We start from the raw sequence: 27,527 nt of genomic DNA, 5'->3' as shown, positions 1-27,527 counted from the left end.
GGGGCCTCCGCCATGGCGACAGTGCTGTCCAGGGCGCTCAAGCTCCCGGGTAAGGAGTCGCAGCCTCGCGACCACCCCGCCCCGCCGGGCCTGGGGGGACAGGGAGGCGAAGTCGGTCGGGGCTTGGCCCCAACCCCCAACCCCCAAGCCGGGCGGAGCTGCGGGCGCGCGGAGGCGAGCGGCGCAGTCCCGGTGGGCTGGGAGGAGTGGCGCCCGGCGGGTCGGGATCGCGGGCGCGGGGCGAGCTTGGGACTCTCGCAGGGAGGCGCCGCCGGAGGCCGGGGGCAGGTGGCCGGAGCGGCCGGCGCTGCTGCGGCGGCGATGTCACAGCGGCGGCGGAGGTCCGCGCGCCTCGCGGCGCCTCGGGGCAGGGCAGGCGAGGGGCGCATCCTTCCCGCGCCGGACGCGGGGCGCCCAGCCGCCGGCGCCTTCCCGCTGGGGCTGCACCTGAGCGGGGCGGCGGGTAGACCTGTGACCCCCGGGAGCAGCTGTGTTTTCCCTCCGCGTTTACCGAAGAGGAAAGTGAGAGTTATTTGGCTAATTGACTTGTCCAGCGGCGCGAAGCGGTATTTGAAACGCCAGGACCCGAGCGCGGGCGTCTTTTCACGCTTTTGATTCCGCTTGGTCAGCCGCTGGCTGCGCGGGCTGAGCGCTGCGGAGGGAAATGATTTGGCGCCTGCCAGTTGCAGATAATGAACGGAATATTCTTTACAGAGGCACTGGTGGTGGTGATGACAGCTTCCAGAGTGAATTCAGTACTTTGGGCAGCAGCTCCAAGGGTTTTGGTTCTTTTTGTTTTTTGTTTTTAACCTTCAGAATGGAACTGTGCTGCTAGAAACTAGCTTCTTCAGTAAATGTCTGTTTTATCTGTCCAAATAAAATTTAAACGTTAAGGCTTTAAAAATTTTATGGTTCTACCTAAATACATTTTAAACGTTACGCTATACACATTTGTTTGCCGTTAAGGTACAGGGTTAGTGGGAAAAGCAGCTGCTTTCACTGGCAGGGTTAGTAAGGGCTCGCTGGGTGTCTGGTGGGAATCCAGCCTAAGGTGCAGGCAGGGTGCACGGGCCTGGTCCTCAGGGAGTTTGCAGTCTGCTCCGTTGAGCTACGGGTGACTGTGTTGGGTATGGGTTTGACATGAATTTGCATTTGTCTCCAGACTTTATAACCTAAGACATTTCTTTTCACATGGGCTCATTAGAACAATGGAAGGGACATTGATATCTATTTTGGAAGGGGTTTGGAACATTGAAATGAAAAGGGGGCAGGTCTGCGTACCTGCAGGATTAATTAACTTTGAAGAGAGTAGACTTGTGTATCCTTAGTGTAGGATGATATCCTCAGGAGAGGTAATGAGGTGGTCAGACATATTTAGCTTTATTTCTTTTTTCTTTTAGTCCCTCCCTCCCTGCCTCCCTGCCTCCCTCCCTCCCTCCCTCCCAGCATAGGAGGTAGTTATTCTCTGAGGATGCGAATGAAAGAAAATCTTACTTTCAAACCTTTTGAGCTCTTCCGCGTTCTCACATCCTGAGACTGGCATTATTACTGCCTGGAGTGTTCAGTTGCAGTAACTTGGCCATCTGATAAGGTAGAGAAAACACAGTCTGGTCCTATGTTTGGACAGCAGCTTGCCCTGAGCAGTCAGTACATTTGATACTTTTTTAGGCCCAGATACAGTAGCCATATATATTTTTTATGTGGTATGGGTTGTTTTTGTTGTTGTTTTGCTTGTACATGAGCTTGTTTCCCTCTTGCCTTTTCTCCCTTCCACCACAAATACAATTTTTAGCTTTTATATTAAGTAAAAGTTGCTTTCTTTTAGCTCTGTTTGGATACACTGTAATTGGAACTGTTTGGGTTCCTATGTCATGTTACCTTAATTAGCTTCCTTGCTATTTGTTTTTAAAAGGAGCAGAAGTAAGATATAACATTTTTAGGTGTACAATGTAATGATTCAGTATTTGAATATATTGCGAAACGATCACCACAATGGCGTCCTTACTATTTTTTATGTGTAAGGAAGCAGAATAGAATAGAGACTACGAGCATGAGACAGGCTTAGATTTAAACCCAGTGTTTACCAGATTAGTTACTTAATCTCTTCAAGCTTTAGTTTCTTCATGTGTAATAATAATATTATTATGGAATATTCACTGTATTCCACACACTCTACTACGTATTGGCCTCATGGGGTTATTTGGCAAAGTATAAGAGATGAATATACTTGAGAGGTTTGTTAACCTTCCACATGTTAGTTATTCAGCAAGTGTTAACTATTATTATCATCATAAGCACCATGATCATTTATGAACGTGATACTTAACGGAAAGCCCAATGCAATAGTGAGGTAATTACAGATATCCTCAACCTCGTGAAGAAAGAGCAGTTGATGAGAACATATTTCACAGTCTCATACCCTGCCACTAAACTCAAGCTGGAAAGAGGTTTGGCTCACATGCGTAGAATGAGGTTATTCAATAACAGAGGGACAATGTGGCATTCATAAAGCACCTGTGGGACAAATTATCTCTTAAGTATATATATTTTTAGTTCATTTTAAAGTTTGAAGGTCAAACACTGAAGGGAACATCAGAGCGTAATGTTATTGTAGTGATTTGTTTTATTATGTGTAACTTCTGATTGTGTGCCCTGCGTAAACTAACCCATGATGGGAATTATTTACCTTAGGTTGCAGTAGAGTGTATAGTATAGTCTTATGTAAAGCATAGTACATGTCCTAGAATAGTACACATTCTGGTATCTTTTCTTGGAAAGCTTTGGGGACGGTACAGTTGCCTCTCTTTGCTCCAGGTTTTCCTCCATACCATTGTGGGAAAGGTTATATAGCCAGCACCGTCGGTCGGTCTTCCTATGGGGAAAAGTGAGAGCTATGGAGAGCTCATTTGTATGGATGTATTATGAAATCAGTGTCTTCTCCCTTGTTCTTTGAAAGCCTTTCGTTGATTTTAAAAATGTGGGTGGTGGCTGAAACCATCAGAGAAGAGAGCGCGGAGGGGCCCTGAGCTTAGAAGCATGGCTTTGGTGTTAGCTCCTCAGCCTGAAGGGTTGATGTTTATACTTCCTTGTTGTCTTTCTGTGAAACACGGATAGAGAAAATATTTTAGTTCTCTAACCAAAACTTGCAGTCTGTAATAGCTAAGCTGAAATTTGTCTTTGAACTATCTGGAAAAATATGTACTATTATTAATTTAAAAGTAAATATTTAAGAGTTAGGACAAGAATTGTTCCTCATCGTCTATGACTTTCAAAAGAAAGACATAAGAGTAAGATAGCCCCTGAGCTCTTGCATGCTTGCCTTTCTGCTTCAGAAATTCTGTGTCTGGACCAGAGCTCTTGTACTTCACTCTCCATGTTTTTTCTCTGAGAACTTTTTACATACTGCGGCATGACCCTTTAGGAATGTGTGTTGCTGTGGAGAAGTTAGCCCGATCCTGTTCCCATCTTTAGTGACTTGATTCTCTCCCCCTCGGCCTGGCTGCTCATATGATTCTTTCTTTGTCTTTTATGTTGCGGTTTTAGATCTTGCTTTATGGCAGGAACGCTTTATGTATATTTTTAAAACACTGTTTTTGGTTCCATTTTCTTTTCTGTTCTCTTCTTCAGTTATGCATATATTGGATCACCTGTGTTTCCTACAGGCATCCCTTTCTTTCTAGTCCTTTTAGAAGCCTTGCTCTTTTCCATGGGAGGCACTTAGGTAGTCAGTACAGACTTCAAAGCCAGGTTGCCTGGGTTCGAATCCTTGCCCTATCGCTTACTTGCTGTTTAGCTATGGGCCAGTTAGTTAAATGTCCAAACCTCAGTGTCCTCATCTTTAAAATGGAGCTAATAATGTGTCTTCCTCAAAGAGTTGTCACGAAGACTTACTGAGCTAAGACAGTAAAAGGGCTTGGAAGGGTACATAGTAAGGGCTGGGAACTGCCAGCCATTGTTATTTCCATTTCATTTTTCTTGATTTTCATCCATCTGTCCTTTATGTCACTGACTCTGTTTTCAACAGGGTCTGTTCTTTTTGCTGATCCCAGCAAAGGTGCCTTTTCTAAGATAGTTTTATTATTTTCTTCCATTTTTCCAAGCCCTGCTTGTTTACTTGTCATCTTCTCTATTGAACTGTCATTTCTCCTTAGAAATATTACATTTTTTCTTATTTCAGAGAAGACTATTTCCTTTAATTCCACAGGGAAGTGTCTGTTCATTATTTCTTACTTTTCATGGTATCATTTGTCCAACGTTTGTTCTCGAGCTGATTTTGTTTGCTCTTTGGTTGTAACTTCTTTCTTGAGTTTTTGTAGAGCTTTATAGTATCTTACAGAATGACTGCTAGTGACAGCTCCTTTCTGGTTGTTAATCATATTGATATGGGCAGTCGCTTTACAACTAGCTCCTGGCTGACAGGTGGGCGGAGGCTGGGGCCAGAGGAGTGAGCTGGGGCAGCTGGAAGCTAGAATTCAATGCAGGCCTGTTAACTTAGGACCCCCCCCCCCCATTCTTCCTTGGTGGATGTCGGTATCCTGGCTAGCAGGGGGCTAAGTCAGCATGCTGACTTGGCATTTACTTCTGTTTGTTTGTTATGCCAGTTATCAATTTATTACCCCTGAACTCCAAATTCACCTTCATTGCCTGATCTGTGAAGGGGGATCTGGGTCCTTTAAATGCCAAGTTCATCCTTCCTTAGACCTTGCCTCTCAATCGTTTGGTGCCTTTTAGACTTCTCTTCTCCTGTCACTGTTTCATAATATTTTACATTAAACTTGTCCTCTTTGAATTACTATTTGGTTTCAGTTTCCTGATTGGACCCACAATGTCAAAAAAAATCCATGAGATTAGCTTGAACCTGTAGTGACTCTGTGGCATATCCTGAAGTACTATTTTGAATTAAATTCCTAAACATTGTTTTTTTAAAATAATTTATGCCTTTAAAACCAAATACAATATTTATCACACAAACTGAATAGCTTTGAAGGTGAGAATACAATAAAATGCCAGATTTCTCAGTATCTTCTGTGTATTTTTTGCAAAGTACTTAATGTTATAAAATTATTCTGTGGAATGTTCATTTTCCGCCAAACATTTATATACCAAACATTCTATATACCAAACACTAAACTTTAAAGATTTTACTACCCATATGGCTCTCCATATAGTGTTTTATTGCTTCATTTCATGTCTTGAGCAAACTGAGATGTATTACATGAAGTGACATCACCAAGATCATAGTGACCAGAGACAGAGATTAGGGTCAAGAATTCTTTTTTTCCCCTTCTTAATTAATTTTTAAATATTTCTTAACAAAAGATTTAAAGTAGCATTTGCATTAGTAACAGCTTACTAGGTAATTTCCAAGACAAGCTTTTTCTTGGTTTTTATTTGGTTATAACATGAAATAAAGGCATAAAATCACCCAATCATTGGCAGTGAGAGCCAAGAGGTGGCTTGTGAGGTGTATTTAAGTCCTCTTGTAATTTCCAGCTCTTTACCACCCCAAATAAACATAAGGTCTAAGTAAAAACAGGTGCTTGTTATGTAAACCAGCTTCAAGACAAGTTCTCTACTTCTGTGTTCCTGCTCAACCCCACCCCTCCTGGAATAGGTGCTTAGAATAGCATTTTCAGAGAGAAACAGTGTTTACTGAAACATGTAGTGAAAGGGCATTGGAATCCCAGGAAGATTCTCAGGAGTGACTTTCCAGTGAAACATCTCCAGGTAGCATTTAGCATTCAACTTGCTAAGTTATTTCATAGAAACAATTAGGAAGACACAAATATTGGGCTGTGAGAAGCAGTGTACAGAGAATAATTGTTCTAAAAGTTTAGGGAAGTCCCAGAAAAGATTGGAACAGCGCATATCTAAGAAAGTCAAAGAAAATGTGCACATTAGGCACATGGAAGATTGATGATGTGAGAGCCATGGTCTTTTTCATTAGTGAGATTCAAACCAATGAAGAGTTTTTTAAAAAACAAACAAAACACACTTAAAAAACCTAAAACAGTATTTGAAATTTACTTTCTCTGTTTCTTTTCCAATTTCTTAAACTCATGAAAGCAGTAATTCTAGAGGACTGTGACTCCCCCCTCCCCTAGTCTTTCCTCCATGCTGGCGTCTATTCTGCAGAGCCATGAAGGCCCAAGCTTGTAAATCTAGACTTGTTTCATTTTGCTTAGTTCTGTGTGTTTTCCTCGGTGTTTACAGTTGCCATGTACTTGGTGAGGGCTTCTCCTTCCTTGTTCTCCCTGAAGTTCTCTCTTTCTGTCTTTTCAGGGAAGAAGAGCCCAGACCTAGGGGAGTATGATCCCCTCACCCAGGCCGACAGTGATGAGAGTGAAGACGATCTCGTGCTTGACTTGCAGCAGAAGAACGGAGGGGTCAAAAATGGGAAGAGTGCTCTGGGAGAAGCCCCAGAGCCTGACTCAGACGCTGAAGTTGCAGAGGCTGCAAAGCCACATCTTTCGGAGGTCACCACAGAGGGGTACCCCTCGGAACCCCTTGGAGGCCTGGAGCAGAAGGCAACCTCTTCCATTGTGTCTTATGTGCGCACATCTGTGTTTCTGCTGACTTTGGTGATCTCAATGGTCCTGGTGCTCGTATGTGCTTTCCTGATCCCCTGTCCCCCCAGAGATCTGCACAGCACTTGGAGCCGCCACTTGGGTCCCCATGGAGGTGAGTTGCAGGATTTTTATCCCTAATTCTGTAAAGCTTCTGATTACAATGAAAATTTTCTCCAAGTCTTTAAAAATTAATGTGTGTCATATAATATTTCCCCCCCATGTGTAGAGATGCCTTTAGGAGGTTAAGATTTGAAATAAAACAAAAAGATGGATTGATACAGCTCAAAAAACTTGGGAAGATCACTGCTTTGTTGTATTTCTGTTGGTATTGGTTTAAAATTTTTTTTTAAATTTTTCAGTTACAGTTTATTTTCAATATTATTTTGTATTGGTTTTAGATGTACAGCATAGTGATTAGACAATCATATAATTCACAAAGTGTTTTCCCCAATATTTCTAGTACTGCCTGGCACCATACATAGTTGTTGAAATATTATTGGCTATATTCCCTATTCTGTACTTTACATCCCTGTGACTATTTTGTAACTACCAATTTGTACTTCTTAATACACTGAAATATTACTTGGCCCTAAAAAAGAATGAAATCTTACCATTTGTGACAGCATGGATGTACCTAGAGGGTATTATGCTCAGTGAAATAAGTCAGTCAGAGAAAGACAAATATCTTATGATTTCACTTATGTGTGGAATCTAAAGAAAAAAATAAATGAACAAACAAAATTGAAACGGACTCATAGACACAGAGAGAGGATTGGTGGTTCCCAGAGGGGAGGGGGACTGGGTGAAGAGGTATTGGCATTGGTTTTAATTAGATGTAGATAGGACAGAGCATTGTTTGCTGGGTTCCTGCTATGCAGCCAACACTGTATCAGGGGAGAGCAAAGAGCTGTAGGAAGGGCTATTTACAGAGAAAAGTAAGACTCAGGGCCTGGCCAGACCAGAAACCAGTGCTCTTGTAGGACCCTCAGGCATTCATTGATTATAGAAGCCTGACCTAATTTGAATTTTAAAATAATGTCAAGTAAAAGAGAGTTGCTTTCTTGCAGCAACTTTCCTTTCTTGCTCCTAGTGGTTATTTAAGATGGTGCCCAAGTCATTCTAGCTATTTTGTCTCATTTTGGAGCAGGTCTCTTTAAAATAGCTTGCTCTGGATCAATGGGGATTACATCTCAACTCTCAGTGCTGAGCATTCCTGTCTCTTATAAACTGCATTAAGCTGAAGGGGTTCAGAATATACCACCCCAAATATGTCACTGTGGCATATTGATTATTTTGACTTAAAGGCACTTGAACAACAGCAGATGCAAGAAGGTCGCTATGACCCTCAATTCTTCCTGAAATCAGGAGGTGAAACTCTCATATGAGAGATGTCTTCCTATACCAGGAGGAAAGAAACATTCTTATCACCAGAGATAGGGAGGTGAGGCCAAGAGAAATGTGTACAAACAGACCTTGTTAAAATGCCTCTTACCTTCCTCTCGTCTCCACATATATTTCAGTTACTTTGCTGCAGTTGCCACTCTTGTTCAACCTGGGTTATAAGCACTTAGGCCAGGCCACCACCAGGTCTTCATTTTCCTTTGGGGACTTCTAGTACACGTACCATTTTATTAAATAAAATATAAGTGCTTTTCTCTTGTTAATCTGTCTGTCAGTCCCAGCTAGAAACCCTAAGAGGGTAGAGGAACAGTTTCCCCTCCTCTACAATATTCCCACATCCCTGTATCATCTTGATCTAGAAATATTTCATCTCTGACATTTCTGTGATCCTAGTTGAATTAGCTTCTGATGAGTTCTGTGCTCTTATCTTTCTCTTAAGGCAAAACTGGGTGGGTGTGACTGAAGCTATGTATCTACTACATGGAATGTTGCTTCCTTTTTATTTTTTAATTTTTCTAAGTGAGCTCTTGTAATATTTATATACGCTGTAAAAACTAGTAACAAACTGTTCGTGCATCCAACACCCAGTTTAAGAAATAGGATATCATAATGACCTCTGAAATCCCCCATATGTCCCTCCTGACTGTGTCCCCCTTTGCCCACCAAAGGGTTCCACTCTCCTGAGTTGATAATTTTTTTACTTCTCTTTACAGTTTTACCACATACGTGTTCATAAACTGTATACTCTCTAATTTTACCTGTTTTTGAATTTTATGTAAATGTAATCATGTAGTCTTCTGTGAATGGTTTTTTTGTTTAACATATTAAAAAATATTTTTGCACTTCATCCATATTGGAGTGCTATAGCTAGAGTTTTTCATTTTCACCACTGTGTAATTTTCCATGGTATGAATATTTTATGACTTATTAATCCATTTTACTGTTAATGAACATTTATTTAGGTGGCTTTTATTAAAAAAAATAATGCTAAGAAGATTCTTGTACGTATTTCTTGATGTAATGTATAAGACTTTCTCTAGGGTATAAACTTAGCGAAATTGTTGGGTCATATGGTATGTGTCTGTTCTGTGTCAGTAGTTTGTGTTAAATTATTTTCTGTGGTGGTTGTACCAGTTTACACTTCCATTAGCCATGTGTTAATTCTCTCCAAATTTGGCAGGCATTCTCTCTGTTGGGGGGTGAGGGGTTTTGTGACAATACCTACCTTGTCACTGCCAGGTGGAGATGGAAGGCCAGGCATCCACTAGGCCTCTGCTGACACCACCCTGGTGGGGGTGGGAAAGGAGGGCTGCCTCATTAGTGCTGGGTGGGCTAGAACTAGAGGCTTCCCAGGTGCTTGGAGGGCCTTGGTGTGCTAGGGGGTGAAAGCCCTGGCTCCCCACCTCGCCTTCTCTGACATGACCCTGGTGGAGGAGGAAGGGTGCCTTGTTACTGCCAGGCAAGGGTGGAAGTCTAGACTCCCAGCTTGGCCTTTGCTCTGGGGGTGGGGCCACAGTTTTATCTGTGTTGTTTGGCTGGACTGAAGTAGTTTTATCTAAAACTTTTCTGTCTTGCTAGGCTAGGGGGGCCAGTACTTCTTGGGGCCCTTTTTTTTTTTTTTTTTTTTAAATATATCTTTATTGATTTCAGAGAGAGGAAGGGAGAGGGAGAGAGAAGAGAGAAACATCAATGATGAGAGAGTTGTCATTGGTCGGCTATCTCCTGCATGCCCCTGACTGGGGATCGAGCCCACAACCCAGGCATGTGCCCTGACTGGGAATGGAACAGCGATCTCCTGGATCCTAGGCCGATGTTCAACCACTGAGCCACGCCTGGCTGGGTGGGGCCTTTTTTGTCTGTACCTGTGGCATATCTGGGTTGTCTGCTTCTGCAGCACCCAGTCTGGGACACATGAGGCCAAAAGAAAACCCAGAGGAGTCATCACTTTGTCATTTCTTGGGTCTCACAGTCCCTAGCTGGTTTGCCTTCTCACCACCTCCCTGAGTCATCTTATATTTGTTTTATGTATAATGTCCAGGGATTTTAGCTGTATTTAGTGAGAGGAATAGGCAGAATTGTGTTTATTCTCTCTTACCTTTGAACCGAATGTCTGCCTGGTTTTTATGGAAGTGCTGGCACTATGTATTCATTCCTTTCCTAACTGATTTGTGGTAACTTGCTAAAGATGTTTTTAATGTGTTTTATCAGGTGGGGACCTGTCTCCATTGGAGTTGGCCGATGTGAATGGAGATGGCCTGCGTGATGTGCTTCTCTCCTTTGCAACTTCAAAGAATGGCAGTGCAGTCGGTAAGAGATGTGTCTTTTAGAGGCTGCTCCTGGAGAAGCTTGTTGATTGGAGGAGGGGCTGTGAGTGAAGAGAAAGCGTCTCCCGAGAGCCTTGTAGAAAAGGGTCTGCCGTGAATAGGAAGTCACCATGGAGCTGTCACACAAGATAAACCCTAGCAGAGAGTTCCTGCGTGTAAATACAGCTCAATTCAAGAAACCATAGAGCTCTGTAGCTGGAAGGAACTTCTAGCGGTCACCAGCCAGTGAAGAAGCTGAGATGCAGAGAGGAGGTGACTTGCCTACACACCTGCAGTGCTCAGCATTGGTACTTAGGTTTCTTGACTTTTCTCCCAGTCAGCTTTCATAGCCTCTGAGATTATAGTAAACATTGCCTCTCTTACCTTCCCATCCCCAACTGAAAGCCTTTGTTCATGTACTAATATGTGTCTCATGCTTCCATCTTGGCTGGGTGTTTTCCTTTTACTCCTTATGTTTACTCCTTTGTCTCTGCTCTCCATTCTGTCCTCTGCTTTGGGAGGCTGACCTGTATGGATTATGCCAAGGGTCTTCCTTGCCTGCGGACTTCCAATTGGGTTTGTCCAATGGGGAGCATTGACAAGGAATTGGAGGAGAGAGAGAGGGTATGTATTCCTCCGGCTCCCTCCCTGCCCGGTTGCCGTAGTCTGGCTACATCCTTGATCACAGGTCGCAGCTCCTGTCAAGGTGGGCCTTTTTTTACAGGACTTTCTTTTTTTGGATTCCAGTAATCATTTTCTCCACTGTCCCTCTGGGCCTGGGAGTGGCAACAGCTCTGAGGGACTGTACTGTTCCTGGTGGTTTCTCTATATCCTGACCACACCTCTCTATTAAACCTTTCCCAACCTACCCTAATTGAGTGTGCTATTTCCTGGGACCCCAGCTGTTACACATGTCAACTGCACACAAAAAAAAGTGTTGCAGTTTTGGAATAGGTACATGAGAGCTTTGGTTTGTCCTGCAGCCTCCATTAAAGTAGATTGGAACTATAGTCTGTGAACTGACACAGGAACTCAAGTCTGAGGCTGAGGATGTCCTAGTACCTACTTTTTAATCATTCAGGCCCTGGACTAAACACCTAGCTCTATTTTAGAGACTTCTAGGCTGCGTGCCTCTCTGATGCTATAAGAAATACCTTTCTGGGGCTTGTGCACTCTGTGGAAGCCTCTTGAGCATAAATCTGTTACAGAGAGAACCTGCAGGCAAGAAGCTGACTTTTATGTGATTGAACCTGAGTTATATTTTTTTCCTGCCTATGACTCATTAGCTAGCCTTTGAAGTAAAAATTTCCCCCATCCACTTTTAGATTTAGAGACTTTTTTTGGTCATTTGGTATTTTGCATGGTTTGCTACATATCAGGACTCATAATGACAAGGTTGTGGGTTTGGTTGAACACAACACGAACCAGCCTGATTTGGCCACAGATTATAAAAATAATAACATAGCTGACGTGGTATTTTCTATGTGCTATTTACCATTGTAAGTCTATAACATATATTATGGACAAATTTATCCCTCAACTCAGTCTCTTTAGGTATACTAAATATTATTGTCCCCCATTTGCAGATGGGGAAACTGAGACATAATGAGGCTAAGGAACTTGCCCAGTTTCCCCCACCTGGTGAGTGATAGAGCTGGAATCGAAATCCTGGGAGGCTGGCTGTAGAGTTCATGTTTTCGACGCTTATGTCAAACTGCTGCCCGTAACCCCAGCAGTGGGTCCAGAGATCTGTGCCCCTCAGCATAGAAGGATTGTATTTTTTTATTTGCTTGCTCTGTTGTCCATTCATTCATTCATTCATTCATTCATTCAGTAACTATGTATTGAATACCTACTGTGTACCTTATGTAGAGCTGTGCTGGTTATATTGAGCTAAACAAATTGAGTGTGGTCATTGCCTCACAGACTAGTGGAGAAGGGATAACCCATCACCATCCAGAAAATGATGAGTTGGAAAAGTGATGTGGAGTCTGTAGGGCCCTTAAGGAGGAAGGACAGCACAGTATGTTAGAGAATCCCTGAGAAGTCTGAACACTAACATTTATCACCCACAACTTGTCATGTGTGTCACTGCTTCTGGCAACCAAGGCTGAAACAGTGAGCTACAGTCTGTCCCTTGTTTTTAGGTTGTGTGTTTAATTAGCAGCACAGAGGAATAGGTGCCAGGAAGTTGTATTAGTTGTTGCTGGAGGTAGGAAGTATGTGGGGTTGGTCAGTATCCCATACAGAAAGTGAATGTAAAATTGGCACTAGAGAAAGTTATTATTCTGCTATGTTGATTGACATAAAGGATTATTTTTTAAAAAGCTGAGCCCTCCAATCCTTTGCCAGCTATCCTTGGGCTTAGGTCTTAAGTTTTCCCAAGTAGTAATCTTTCCTGACTGGGCCCAAATCAGCTGAACTCTAGACCAGGAAGACCTACTGATTGTTGTTAAGTATAAGCTTCAGGTTTATTTAAAAAAAAAATAAAAATACTTTTTTCTGCCTCAGGGAGCATTTGCTAATGATGATTAGAATTCAGATATTTTGCTCTTTGCTCTGCAGATAGTCTAGGTTAGCCTCATTTTTCTGAGCATACCTTCTCCTCCTGTTTTTTGTTGTTGTTCTCAATAACTACTACTTTATATTCTTCATTGTTTTGCTCCTGCCTTTATTCAGAAAACAATTGGTTGCTACATACTGGGTGCTTTGTAAGGCACTGAGGGTACAGAAATTAATGCAATGGTCTTTATCCTTCAGGATGTCAGTATTTTGTGGGGCTCAGGTGACAGACACAGAAACACATGTGTTAGGATAGGTGCAGGCATGGAGTTGCTCAAGGAAGCCTGGAGGAGGTCCATGGCTCTTATCTTGGATGGGAGATGTATTGCACAGACATGACAGGCCCTCTTTTTTTCAGACCTTGTTGCCAGGAATATGGGAGGGACCTGAGTACACAGGTGTGGGGCTGCCTTACCACCATTTATTTTTGGTTTTCTGGCTTCCTGCTCATCTCTACCTCATTTCCTCTGCCTCCTTTCCTGTTTTCTCTCTTTTGTGTGTTTTTAGGTGTCTCAAGGCCACCTGCTGTTCTCGTGTGCCTTTCGGGGATGAATGGCAGCACACTCTGGTCTAGTCCTCTCCCTGAGGAGGCTCGAGATATCACATGTTTGGATCTGATGCCAGGAAGTGTGGCCGAGACCATCTGCCTTGTGACAGGGACACACAAGATGCTCAGCGCATTCAATGCGACATCAGGTGAAGTTCATTTTCACTGCAAAAGATCTCTGCTCCAGTGAGCGATAATCTTGGATTAGAACAGTCTGGTGGGGAAGAGACCTTTCCACTCTTGTATGGTGGAAAATCTGACTGACTGCTTTGGAAGGTGGTTATTTAGGGAGATAACACAAAAGGTTGGAATAGATTGAGTGCTAGATCCACGGTTTAACCTGAGCAGAAATACCTTCAGCCTTTGATTTTTAAATAGTCTCCATACTCTGTTCTTGGTACAAAAGACAGTTGAGCACTGCCTGTTAATATTTAATATCTATGGGGTCCATGTGTAAACTTGGGCATCAACTATGTAAAAACATGTCAGTGAAGAAAGGTTCTTTGAGGCCTGTTGCTTTTGCCTTTTGTCTTCTTATTGCGTTCAGACAGATGACAAAAGGAATGAAAAGGAATCACATATAATGAAGGCTCTTTACTGAGTCATGAGTATACTGCTGGTATGCTTGTTAACACGTTGGACTCAAGCAAAGCTGATCGAATATCATCCTTCCCAGTTTTAGAGGTTGGAGTTTGGTCGTGGGTACTTCTGAGTAGAAAAAAATTGCATGTGAGTTAGCTCTGTAGCTGAGGTCATCTTGAAAATCTCCTACAATTTCTCTACTCAGGTGAACACAAGGCAGGAAAGAGGATTAGTCTTCTGATTGGGTGCCCTGGGTGGTTCCTTAATAGTTGTAATAACTCTAATAGGTCAATTCGTCTGTCCCAGACAAGCGGGCTCCTCTCTCCTGAGGAGCCGTTAGTACCTCCATTTTGTCTAAAAAATCTAGGTGTGAAGTTATTGCCCGGGTTTGTTAGCTAGATACCTGAGGATTTCAGCTCATACTCCCTGCTCCCTTCCTCCCCAGTAAGGTACAAACTAAAGGAAAAAGGAAGTAGGAGCTGCTGTCTGTGATTCTACCCGAGTTTCTCTCCTCTGGCCTGGGGGAATTGTGGCTGCCTTTTCCGGAGTCAGAAAGCCATCATTGTGAGCAGACTATTTGTCCTTCTCTAGGGAAAGCCATTTGGACTTTAAACCCAAACTGCCTATCCAATGGTACCCTGGCTGCCCCAGGGGCTGTGCTTCCCGACGTAGATGAAGATGGAGTTAGAGATCTTGTGGTTGCCATTGGGGAATCGCAGGTATGCTCTATGTTAAATGGTCCTTATTTCTTATAGGGAATACTTCAGCTTTAGTTAGTTCCTACTATTGTTATTATAAATGCTGCTTGAAACCTCTTATTACAAGGGCTTAGGTTTAAATAAATTTGCTCTGTGAGATTAAATGGATAAATTATCGTTATGAACCCATTTCCCCGGCAGTCTAATTATGGTTCCACTGACTGTGGCAGGTGGAGCTTTGCAGCCAGATATACCTGTGTTTGAATTCTGAATAATTATCACTTTGTAGCTTTGTGGCCTTGGGTAAGCCACATAACCTAGCCAAGCCCTTATTTCTCTGTATGTAAAGGTAGGATTGTTATCAAAGTCAGAGCTAACATATTTAAAGTGCCTAGAGTAGTGTCTGTGTATATTGTTAATTTTATTGTACTTAACTTTTATTTCAATTATAAAACAGAAAGAGACTGATGGAAAGTTCATAAAACATACAGAAAAATCATATTCTAAGATTGAGTTTTTGTTTATAATCAGTTAAAACACCCATGTTTTTTAACTAATCAATTCATTAATGACCTTATTTCTTCTTCCAGATTTGATCCATATTTCAGCCTAAGACTATTTGGATTTGAGTTCCTCATATAGCACATAGGCTGTTCCTCTCAGTTTTGTGATAAGCTTGAATTCTGTTCATTCAGGTCTTTGATAGGAATGATGACCAGGATTGGGACAAAAGCAGGGTGCTGGGACATTCCACTAAAACCCCCCTCTGCATTGTCACTGACTCCTCTGAAATCATTTGTCTTTATCTTGTCCATAAGAACTTAGGATGATAAACTTTGTCAAAAGCTTTATTGAAGTCATGATATCAATACAGTCCTCATATTTCCCAACCAGCAACTCTCTTCCCCAAAGAAAATCCTCTAGAGCAGGGGTTGGCAAACTATGGCTTGTAGGTCAGATTTGGCCCACTGCTTGTTTTTATAAATGAAGTTTTATTGGAACACAGTCACCTATTCATTTATGTATTACCTGTGGCCACTTTCACACTACAGTGGTAGAGAGTTACTATAGAAACCACTTGACTCACAAAACCTAAAGTATTTACCATCTGGCCTTTCACATAAAAAGCCCATCTTTGCTTGAGAGTAAGGTTGAGAGTGGCCAGGCCAGACATGTGATGTTATGATGGGAGATCAGTTTCTGCACTGATTCTTGTTGGGACCAAATATTACTGGGAATTTCTGGGTATGAGAGTAGAGACCATGGGTTAGCTGTCCTATATTTAGCTCTGGGCTAGAATTCTGCTGGTAAGAGACTGTTCATAGCAACAACTATGCTTCAGAGAAATTGCCTGAGCTGCCGTAAAGGTGCCCTTTGCGGGTATCTAACAAGGGAATGGGACGTTTGCCTCTTTTCTTGCTCCTAGGGAAATAAAGTAAATCAAGTTTGGCCGGGTTCTTTCCAACTTTGGAAAGTGTTTCTGAACCCTTAGCTAACAGTGAAGTAATGACTGTGGAAACTTTTTGATTAGGAAATAATAGGGCTGCTTTTGACTCGACTCCCTTCTTTCAATTCTTCAGTCAGATCTGAGCTTTCTGCTGGTGTCTGGCCGGACAGGGAGTCCAGTGGGTCGACCTGTGAAGTACAACATCGTGGGAGTGGGGAACCTGATTGGTCCTCAGGTTTACATCACCGCTAATGGGGCTGTCTATATCCTGTTTGGTTTTGGTAAGAAGCAAGGCTGGTTTTTGCCATGCCCATTGATGTATGAGATTAGGTGATGAATGTGATTAGATGTACGTGAGACAGGGTAAGAGCTCAGGAATTGCTGACACCAGCCCTTTCAACACCTCCTATTGTAGGGACTGCTCACTGCCCCCACCTGTTGCAGGGCATTAACTCTACTTTCCCTTTGCTGCCTTCTCCAAAGAGAAGACTCTTTGTCCAGCATCTGCATGCTCACTTCCCGGTTCACTCCACGTAGGACCAGTCTGGGCGGGCTATATTAGACCCATATCATCAGGCTCTTTGTCTCTCTCAGACCCTCATCCTGGGAAAGTTCTATTAAATTCAGTTTCTCAGTGTTGGCTCTTCTTGTTCCTGTGGTGCTAGGAAATATCCAAGCCGTCGCCCTGCGGGACATTTTTGTTCAGGCTCAAAATCGAGACAGCCCACCACCTTCTCTGCAGATAGAAGAGTCAGAATGGGAGAAGCGAAGATCTGTCAACCTGTCAGAACTCATTGATATTTACAGGTAGGACCTTGTCATCAGGTTTCCTAAGCTCTTGTGTGCCATGGAGTCTCTAAGTTTGATTGGGCTGGTGAATATGTGCGCAGAGGTTTGTGGGGAAAGAGTGATAGCCTTAAGCTATCTTCTGATCCGGTTAACGTGAGTGAGAAATTTTCTTTTCCTGATAACACAAAGTGTTGATATCTGTGTGTTAGTCAGCATGATGTGTGACCCCTTTGCACATAGGTTGCAAGGAAGGATGTTTGTTTAGGTTCTGAGTCAGAGAGGGGCAGGGTGAGGCTGGGGAACCTTTAGGTAGGGAGATAGATTTATTTAAAATAACTTTGTAAAACTGCTGAAGTATCTGCTCTACTCTTCTTGTATTTTTGTCCTAGTAGAAGAATCATTTTGGCAGAAGCAAGAATAGTATCCATGAAGTCTTATTTTTAATTTTTCTTTCTTAGCTAAAAGCATGTGATTTGTTTGTCATTTTCAGTGGATGTTACCCACTTAACCCCAGGCCTGTGTAATAATTGTCTTCATTCTTTAATACCAGAAGTTTTCACTCATTTCCTAAGGCAGCATCATGTTGTTCCAGTGTACTTCACAAATGTTAAATAAAATGGTCCCAGTTGTACAGAGAAAGAAATAAATTGATGAAGTGTATGCCAGGATTTGCTGCCCAAGTTTAATGGCAATTTCAAGACTCCTGTCCAGATCCCCATCTCCCTTCCCTGCCATCCTTTTTGGCTCTGTTTTCTTTCCCATAGTATCCAATGTGAGGGGTATGTGGCACTTCTGTGAGTTCCTTACAAACTTGCGTGAATTTTCTAGGGATCCTTGGTTTCTAAAGGTCAGGCAGACGAGATTCAACTGAGCAACAGACTTCCCCTAATGGCGGGACATGAACGCAAGAGTATATGCAAACACGCACACCTAGAGAAAAGGTCTAAATAAGTGGGTCAGGAATCGCGTGTAATCCAGAGACTGACTGTTGGGGTCTTGGTGATTCAGCAACGGTGTTGAGCTGCTCCAGATGGTGAAGGCACCAGACTCCAACTGCAGCAACCTCCTCATCACAACCAGACAGGCCCTTGTCCTGCTTCGGGGGCAGAATCTTACGCCGCACTGGACGCTGAGACTTCAGGACCTGCACAGGTTTGCAGTGTGCTCCTTCTCACCTGTGCTGTTCTGATCCACTTTCCTATGTTTAAAACCTGCCCGGAACAGTTGTTGGATAACTGGGGCTGATGCGGGAGAAGCGAGGGAAAGGGGACCTTATTTTCCTCTTTTGCTTGTTCACCGTCAATCTCTTACCTTGTTCTCGTTTGTAGCCAGCCTACTCCTGGGTATTTCACTGACGATCAGACATTAGACTTCCTTCTGCAGATACAGGATGGAGTTGGGATGAAAAAGGTAAAACCTTGGGACTCAAGTCAATCAAAACATATATAAAGTATGTATTTTGTATGCAACTCTGCCCTAGGCACTGGGAGAAATAAAGAGAACCTAAAATATGTTCCTTCCTTCAAAGAACTCAAAGTGTAGCTGAATGGATAAGGTGAAAACTCACAACTCGGCGCTCACGCCTGCAGCTTTTCTAATAGGCCTTCCTGCACAGGAGCACCTTCTGGATTCCTAACTGCAGTTAGGCCCTAGTGGCTTCTGACATCTCTCGGTGGGGAAAGTCTAATAGTTCAGTACATATACAATGTGCACCGAAAATTTCAGAGCAGGCAGGGTATCCATGGCGACCGGGTTGTTGTGGAGGACTTTATAAGAGAGGGAAGGGTGAGCCAGGTCTTGAAAGCTGAACTGCATTTCTGTGAGAGGGTACAGATGGGGAAGCACGTAGGGCGGGAACACCAAGACTAGAGGCCCAGAGACAGACTGGCATGGCATGTCCCAAGGACACTGAGTGATTCTTTCCGATTTTATGTGAGACTGCATATTATGAGGGTATAATAATGGAATAGACAGTTTTTATTTCTTTAAATTACAAGCAGAATTAGTGTTTTTAGCTTCTTTTTGGTAAGTTGACCTAGCTTTTTAGTTTAGCCTCACTTTAAAATATGTCTCTATATATTGCACACTATTGCTTGAGAGTGAATTCAGCACATGCCTAATCATCACCTCTAATGTCTGCCAAATTCTGTGCTGGATGAAGGCAAGGCCACTGTCTGTAAGTCATAGTCACTGGGGTGCCTGTTTGCACACAGCACTATCGCGTTGTGGTAAGTGCTGTGGTGGGGGCTCACACTGCCACGGGTGTGTGGAGAGAAGGTCAAGTGAAGGGAGTCAAGAGACAGTTTGTGTTGGCCGGGAGTTGGATGTGCAGAATCATGGGAGCAGAGAAGAGGTTTGCCCGATGGACGGACAAGGATGGGCAGAGGGGTGTTCCTGCCAGAAGAGGCCAGAATGAGGTCGGCTCATGGAGGGCCATGAAAGCAAGACTGCAGGATTTGGATGATGTGTGGACGCAGTAGGGTTATTTGGTCACAAGCAGAGGAAAGATCTGATGATCAGGTGTCACTCCAGGGAGAGTCTTGCAGCAATGATGTGCAGGAAAGAAGCAATGTCTCAGTGTCTTTCAAAGGAACTTCATGTAGAGATTGGAATTTTCATTGGTGTTCCTGGCAGGATTGAGGGAGAGGGGCGTATATAGTAGACTGGTTAAGGGCTGAGATGCTGAGGGTTAAGACTTGGGTTTTAATCCTGGCTCGACTACTTATTGGTGACCTTGGGCAAATGACATAATTTTGCCAGGCTGTAGCTTCTGCATCTATAAAATGGGTAACAACACTACCTACTCCCTTCATAGGGTTATTGTGACAGTTAAATGAAATAATGTGTGACTGGATAAAATCGTTTAGTGCAGCGTCTCTAGTCTTCTTTTCTTCCCAAGACTACTAGAGGGAATCTTGGACTGCTGGCCTGTTTTCCTCTCTGCTTGCTCAGAGGCGTTTGTCTCTCCAGGTGGTTCTAAGACCTTTGTGAGGCTGAGTTGGAGATGGGCAGAGAAGGGGAGGACCAGAGAGACTGGAAGAATAGTGGCATGATTGTCAAAAGAGGCACAGGCTTTCCACATACTGCAGAACAGAGACACTGAGGAGAAAGGGCAAAAGACACTGGGCTGGAGGTAGACGGGGCTGGAGGTAGACGGGGCAGTTCCTTGGGGACTTTTACAGATGACACGCTCTAGAACAGTGGGATGTGTGGTGTTTGTGGGGAAAAGAGATACAAATGTTGCCAGGGACTATGAATTCAGTTTCTTTAATTATCCTTTGAGAGATGCAACTAAGGAGTGAATTTTCTCTTAATTTATTTTTTGCCTGTTTAGACTGTGCTCTTTAAAAATTTTTTTTTTAATCCTTGCCTGAGGACATTTTTTCCATTGCATTTTCAGAGAGAGTAGAAAGGGGGGGAACATCTGTGTGAGAGAGACACATCGAGTGGTTGCCTCCTGCTTGCGCCCCGACTGGGACCAAGCCTGCAACCGAGGTATATGCCCTTGGCCGGAATCCAACCCGGGACCCTTTGGTCTGTGTGTTGATGCTTTAACCACTGAGCCAAACCAGCTAGGGCTACGCTAGGGCTGAGCTACATATGCCAGGACACCAATAGAGTCAAACACAGAGAGCTCTCAGCACAGCACATAGGATGTAGCGTTCACTTAGTGGTTCCCAGTGTGTTGCTGTGGGTGGAGGGAAGGAGCAGGAAGGAGGCACTGTTGCTGGCGTCTGGTTTCAGCGCCACCACAGCATGGCTGCTCTGTCTGAGGACTGTCAGAAACAGGGAAATTTCTAAGTCACTTCCTGGCTCCAAGCCTTCATTTTCTCATCTGTAAAATGAGAGGTGGACTAGAGAGTTATAATGCCCCCTTCCCACCAGAGAATTCCGTGGGCCTGCAAACTGTATGGCGTGGGAATAGAACCACAGAAGACGGTTCTGGATCCAGGTTGTTATTTAATGCTCTCTGAACACCCAGTTTGTTCATATCTAGTAACCTCACCCTGTTCATATTTTTATTTGAGTGTGTGTGCATGTGTGTTTTCTTGGGCCCGCTGCCCTTCTGAGGATGGGCTCTGCTCACTGTCTTCTCTTTTACAGGTGATGGTGGTGGATGGGCTCTCCGGCTCTGTTATTTGGAGTTACAGTGTTCCATGTCACATGAAAAGAACACCGACCACCTCAGCAGTTACTTCAGACCGGAAGTCTGTCTTCCTCTTTTGGGCTGAAGGACTGCCAGCTGCACCTCCTGATTCCGTGAGTGAGCCTGGGAGGATCCCTTTGCCACTTTGTCAGATGGCATCTGCTCTGTGGGGCCGACTGGGTCTGGAGGTGTTATTAGATCAGCCACACTTCCAATTGGTTATGGGTAGAACAAAGCAGCCTACGAGTGGGCAGAACAGGAACCTGCTTCCTCCTGAGCTCTGCTTCCCCCCTTTGCCTTTCAGCCAAGCAGCGCGAAAGCTGACCACAGCTCCTTGGCCACTGGCTACAGCAGAGGGACCCTGCTAGGCTGAAGTTGAGAGTTCACTTGGGGAGATTATGGGAGAGAAGGTCCGATACACAGAAGGCAGATTTTAGAAAGTCTTAAATGCCATACTGAGGTATTTTGATGGGGTTGATGAGACAAGCAGTGTAAGAGGTACCTGTGAGTTTTTAGGGAGACCCACCTTGATTTCGTTCAACACATTTTGGCCAGTACCTACTATGTATCAGGTACCGTGTTCTCTGTAGGGATCTAAGGATAAACTGGAAACTGTTGGCCCTTTAGAGAAGACAGAAGGCCCCTGATGATGGGGGTGAGGATGTGAGATGGGGGTTGGGGGGTAAAGGAGAGGGGGAAGCCTGAAGGAGGAAGAGTCCTGAGTTTATCTACTGTGTGCTTTCAGACAAGTCACTTAACTTTTCTGAGCTTCATGATCTTTATCTGCAAATGAAGATGCTAATGTATTCCCTCATATTGAGGATCAGATTGACTTAACATCCAGAGTATAGTCTTAATAACTCTGCTGTTCTCTAACCTGTGACCGTGGGCAGTTTACCTAACATTTTAACTTCTGGTTTTCTCATTTAATAAAATGTGGGGATTAGAACAGATGATTCTCAAATGTAAGCATCTAAAAGTAACGAAGGCATGTTACAAATGTACTAGAAAGTACAAATAAGAGTTTTAGGTGGAAGCACAAATGGAAGGAGATACTCATTTTGTCTGGGGAGATTAGGCAGCTTTTCATGAAAGAGGTGGCATTCAAGTTGGGGACCTAAGGACAAGGCGTGTTCTAACGTGAGGAAATGAGCTGGCAGGATAGTTGGTCTAAGGGGACTAAGATGGGCAGAGGTTAGATACAGCAAAGTGGAGCATGTGCTTAGGCAGTCATCAGACATTCTTGAAGCATGGGGCAGGTAAGTAATTGTAGGAGAAGGCTGGAAAGGGCAGATTTGAGTTAAATGGTGTAAGACCTTGGTTTTCATGCCAAGGAATTTGGGCTTATGCTGTAGGCAGTAAGGAAGGAGTTTTGCTATTCTCTTGTGTTCGCTAAGCCGTAGATCTGTCTTGTCATGCCTGGGACCCAAGGGTATGTGGAAAAGCCCTCTTTTGCTTTGTGAGCCTGTGGTGGGAGAGTGGTGGCTGAAAGCCTCCCGCCCATGCTTCTCCTCACTTAGTGGACTTCCTCCAGTGCTGACAATATAGAAACAGGGGAAATAATCATTTTTCAGTGTTTCATTTCCTCATCAAGAGGAGGCCCAAGATGGTCCCAGGGAAGGGGAGGTGCTCTTGGGGAGCTCAGTAGAGCAGCTGTTTACTGACCCTTGCATGATATTTCTGCGCTTTAACAGCTACATGGCTGCACCCTGTGCTCCTGCTGAATATCGTCCTTGCACAGAAATTACACTGCTAAAGGAAGTTCCAGTGTGCATTTCTTTTGCTACAGGGAGTTTGGAGACTAACACTCACACCTTTTATAATTAATAACTTGCTGTGTCTGGTCTACCTTCTGCTTATTTCTGTAAATGATACAATTTTTGTGATTTTTAGCCTGACACTTGCATTTGGCTTTAATATCCAATAGAGGAAATGTCTCCAGCACACTATGTTTTCATACATAGATACTGTCTGCACACATCCCCACCGGCTGCGGGGATGAACCGGCACCCTAATGCTCCCACAAGTGGGAGACTGCGAGGCCTCTACAGCAGATTTCTTTCTAGGGCCATGTACATTTCTTCTTCTTTTTTTTTTTTTTCTTAAAAGTGAGAAAACATTTCCTAACTATAGTGGTTTGAAGAAGTTAGTGATTAGTCAGTATTTTGAGCTCTGAAATATGTCTCTTGTATATGGGAGTTTTCTCTTGTAGCTGGGATCAGATCCTAGCATCTGGGAGAAATAGGCAACCACCACTTCTCTGCCCTTTGCATCTGAGGACCATCACATGTAGGATGCAGAATTACTTTCGCTTTTCCTTTTTGCTTCTCATTGTCAGGATGTCACCCTAGGAATGGAGCCACCCAGCCTTCACCACCTTTACCTCCTGCACCCTGCGTTCCCCTCCATTCTCCTGGACCTGGCCAATGCCACGGGCACAGTCACGGCATCAGAGGGTCAGTCCCAGCGACGGTGGGAGTCTGTGTACACAGATGGGAGAGATGTACTGGCTGTGTGTGAGAAGACCATTGTCCCCAAGGGAAGGGTGTATGCTTTCAGATGACAGCAGGGGGTGTGCTGAGCCACTGGTTTTCCCTGGTGTCCCTGGTGCCCTGGGGCCATTGCTGGAGTGTTCCCTTGGGAAGAGCACCAGGCTTACAAAGCGAGGATGCATCCCCTCTGAATCTGCTGCAAGCTGAGGGGCACGTGCAGTCCCATCCCCAGAGGTAATAGCTTATGTGACCATGTATGGACAGTCTAGGAATTCTCAGAATTTCCGGTTTGTTGTGCTCACTTTTCTACCAAATTGTCACCATAGTTGGCATAGCCTCTAGTTTCCTGATTTCCCCAAATCCTTAGGAGCAGCTTCAGAGAAAAAATGGTACAAAGACCCAGAACAGTGGGTGTTTGCTGGCATTCAGTCCTTCAGCACTACACACCCACTGTTTAGCTCAGTGCCTCGCATCTATTAGGTGCTCAACAAACTTCTTGTTGAATTAATGAATTAATGAAGGAGTAAATGAACGAATGAATCTAGTTGCTGAACCAAACCGCTCTACTGTTAACGGAGTCTCCTGTCCTTGTTAACTGCTCGTTTTTGTCCTTCCTCAGTTGGAATTAACGACCTCTGGAAAGATGCCTTTTATGTCACCAGGACAACGGGGCCAAGCTCCAAAGGCCATCCAGCACCGCTGGTGGTCAGCAAGCTTAGTCTGCGGTGGGCACTGATGGAGGGCCAAATGGTCCAGCTAAAGGAGACCAGCCCCAAAATCGGCCGTGGGGAGCTGCGACGATTCCTCTCTCGGATAAAGTTTGTTGATTCTCCCTTGTAGGTGAATAGCTTCTGACACAATGTTTGTTGCTATTGTGGGCTTAGGACAAATTCTACCAAATCCAACATTGCTCTTTAGAAAAGAGTGGGAATGGGAGCCTTCTTGAGTAGCTGGGTATCAAGAACCACTTGTTTCTGCCCAGCGTTATTTTCTACGGATGCTTCATCACTATTGAGAAATGGTTCTGTTGTTTTCAGCTGGAAATGGTACCATTGCCCTTAGGCGACATTGGTGGGGTCATGGTTTTTATTGTCCCAGTGACTGAGGTGGGTGGATACTACTGGCATTTTCTGGGTAGGGGCTAGTGATGTTAACATGCGGGGCCTGTGGCAGTTAAATAGTACAAAGAATTATCTTGCCCAGAATGCTAAAGCTCTCCCCTCCCCCCAAATACGGTGGTCTAGTTCAATATTCAAGAGCTTATCATGGAAAAAGATAAAGTCTCTGGGCCTTTCTGGAGGGACACTCATGAGCTGTTGGGGCTACACAAAAGGACAGGAAAATAGAGGAATATTCTGACCTTTAGGTTTTCTCCATTTCTCAACCATAAAGAAAATTCCAGTCACTGATCCCTGCACCTTTTCCCCTAGATCTAGTCTGACGGAACCTTTAGTTTAAGAAGAATTGAGCAGAACGGATGCTGTCTGTCTCCTGTCAGTATAACATCAGTTCCTTAGAGAGAAGGAAGACTTCTTCAGCCTCATCTCACCGCCTCTGCATGGCCATTGCAGAGCACTTTGGAAGGCACGTTGGAGTTGTTAACGGCACAAACCATGTGGGTGGGGTATTTTACCAACTTTTTCAACCTGTGCATTAACCCCCTCCTCTAGGCACTGTGTGGATAATTTGGAAATGTGAATCTAATAAGTGTTTTATTTTTTGTATGTCTAATTTATAAACTCTTGCTGGGAGATCCCAGTGAAGTTCTTGACTGGAACATTTTGTTTTGTATCATGCCAGGTGTGTGTATTCTTCAGCGTTATGAAATAGTTTCTAGAGATGTCCTAAGCTGCAGGGACCCAGTTGCTTGTCCTTCGGAAATATGTCTGGTTGGTTTGGTCATCCTGAGGCTTCCAGATGGCCTGCCTCTGATTTCTAGGTCCACCCACCATCTCTCTCACTCTCCCCCCACCTGTTCCTTGTCTTCTTCCCAGCCTTAGCAGCAGTGAGAAAGACCAACAGCGGGAGCCAGGGCTAGCCATCCCAGTGTCCACCTCTTCCTGGCTTATGTATCTTGCCTCCTCACACTTTCTGTGTCTATCTATTTAGTGACCATAGAATAACCATCTTTCCATCAGAAGAGGGGTAGTGATGAGGTCCATATGTTACCCTGTGGTTTTGATGGTTTTGCCGGTCATGATCTTTTTTACTGCAGTAACTTTGGAAATGCTTATGTGTCTGCTGTCCTCAGTGCAGAAGAAAACTGAAGCTGGGGATAACGGAGGCAGATAGCCTCCTCTCTGCTTCGCCTCTACTCTGCTCTTAGCACCTTCTGCTGGGCATCCTTCTTACTGCTTCTCTCTTGCTCTCCTTTATTCAGGGATATTTTTGCTTTGCTTGCATGAAAGCAGAGCTGTTTCTGGACTTTTGCTCTTGAACCCAGTATGCACCCATTTTGCCCTTCACACCTCCTTTCTTGTAGAGCCTTTGAAGCACTGTATTTTGAGAAAAATTCCTATGTAAATACTGTAACTTTTATAATTGGTTAAGCTCTGTAGCATTTTCTCCAGTGCTTCTCCCTTCTCAATAAATATATTCCTTCTATTAAGTTCCCTCCCAAACTTCTAGGTCATTGGTTACTTAGAAGAGCGTGCATTAGCTGGAGAACTGCTTTCCTTGGTGAATAATTTTGATAAGTCCTGAGTGCAGCTCAGGTTCTCTGTTTATTGAGCCCTTATCTTTTTAGCTTGTGTTCATAAAGGCATTCCAGAAAATGTAGAGATTACAGGAAATTAGGGATCCTAAATTCAAGGGATGTTAATTGCCCCATGGTTAGGCATTATGACATCACAGAAGGTCAGTAGCAATAGCTGCCCTCAGGCATGTAGCCTGGCCTGCAGGTTAGCCTTGCCAGGTTTCTGGGCACCTTGTTTGCCTTAAGCCTGTGAAATCAAATTTGGTTTCAACATTTTGGAAGGCGTATGTTGAGGCATGTGTAGGTCAAGCTTATTGTAAACTTGGGAGACTATTTACAGGGTACCCAAGAGTATGGGGATGGTTCCAGATGTATTTCTAGAGTTTGAATCTATGTAGGTAGAAGAGTCTAGGATCTAGTTTGGTGTAGTAGAGAATTCTTATAGTTGACTGAATACCTAAAACCTGGGTGGTGGTCCTGCAGCCTGGGCTGAGCTATCTAGGCTGAAACCTGGTTCTGTACCATGTTGAGGCTTTCTGGGAAGGCAGACCCTTTAGGCAGGAGTAAAATGCAAAGTTGTTTTCTGAGGACCTGGTTTGGGGGGATTGTTTTGGGTAGAAGACTGTATTTATGCTGGGTGAATCCCAGAAATGCACTAGAAAAACATAATGTCCCTAAATTCTTCACGGTATGTTTGCAAACCAACAACAGATTGTTTTGACTGTGATAAGTTTGAATCTCTTTGCTAAACATGGTACAAGCTCTAGATTTCTTCTCCCTCTTCAGCCAGTACAGAAGATAAGTGGTGGCAAAGATTGTGGAAGCTTCATCTGACCAGTGTGGGTGCTGGTTTCTTGTTCAGTCTCTAAACTTCCTTTTCTTCTCAGGCAACCACCCACCCAGATTTCTTTTGTCATTCCCAACATGGGGTTGCCAGTAAAGCCAATATGAAAACTACCTAGAAATAGTAATGACTTCTACAAATGCAGGGGTCTTTCTCCTCCCAATCTCTCCTCTCTCCTTCCCTTACAAATCCTCTCCATCCCCCTGATGGTCTCTGCTGTCCCTTCTAGTGTAGTAATGATGACTCCAACCCCTTGAATGTGAATTGCTCTCCTTATTGCCCGTGTTAAAGAGCAGCTGGTATGTTGTCAGGAAGCACTATTTAATTTGTGAATTATTATGGAACAAATAAATACCATGGATGGGAACTACTTGTGTGCCATTCTCCTTCTTAGCCATCAAGGATGGTTTGTTTTCCCTAAAGGATAGATGAGAAGGTGGGGATCCAGAGA

General features: G+C 43.9%; 1 protein-coding gene across 1 annotated transcript; it reads left to right on the top strand.

Annotated features, from left to right (window-relative positions):
* The first annotated feature begins 12 nt into the window (after window positions 1-12).
* On the top strand, window positions 13-27,443 carry FAM234B (family with sequence similarity 234 member B). Its single transcript, XM_087814779.1, has 13 exons — window positions 13-49; window positions 6,283-6,681; window positions 10,179-10,277; window positions 13,343-13,531; window positions 14,556-14,683; window positions 16,243-16,390; window positions 16,775-16,916; window positions 17,907-18,050; window positions 18,227-18,308; window positions 21,003-21,158; window positions 23,384-23,501; window positions 24,157-24,377; window positions 24,968-27,443. Exons 1-12 carry the CDS (start codon window positions 13-15, stop codon window positions 24,375-24,377), a joined length of 1,863 nt encoding a protein of 620 aa, XP_087670905.1. The 3' UTR covers window positions 24,968-27,443.
* The last annotated feature ends 84 nt before the right edge of the window (window positions 27,444-27,527 follow it).

This window comes from Miniopterus natalensis, chromosome 2 (assembly GCF_054644295.1).
Source record: "Miniopterus natalensis isolate mMinNat1 chromosome 2, mMinNat1.hap1, whole genome shotgun sequence".
In the NCBI taxonomy this organism is placed as follows: domain Eukaryota; kingdom Metazoa; phylum Chordata; class Mammalia; order Chiroptera; family Miniopteridae; genus Miniopterus; species Miniopterus natalensis.
Note: the sequence above shows the minus strand (reverse complement) of the source record. Positions and strands in the feature narration are given on the sequence as shown.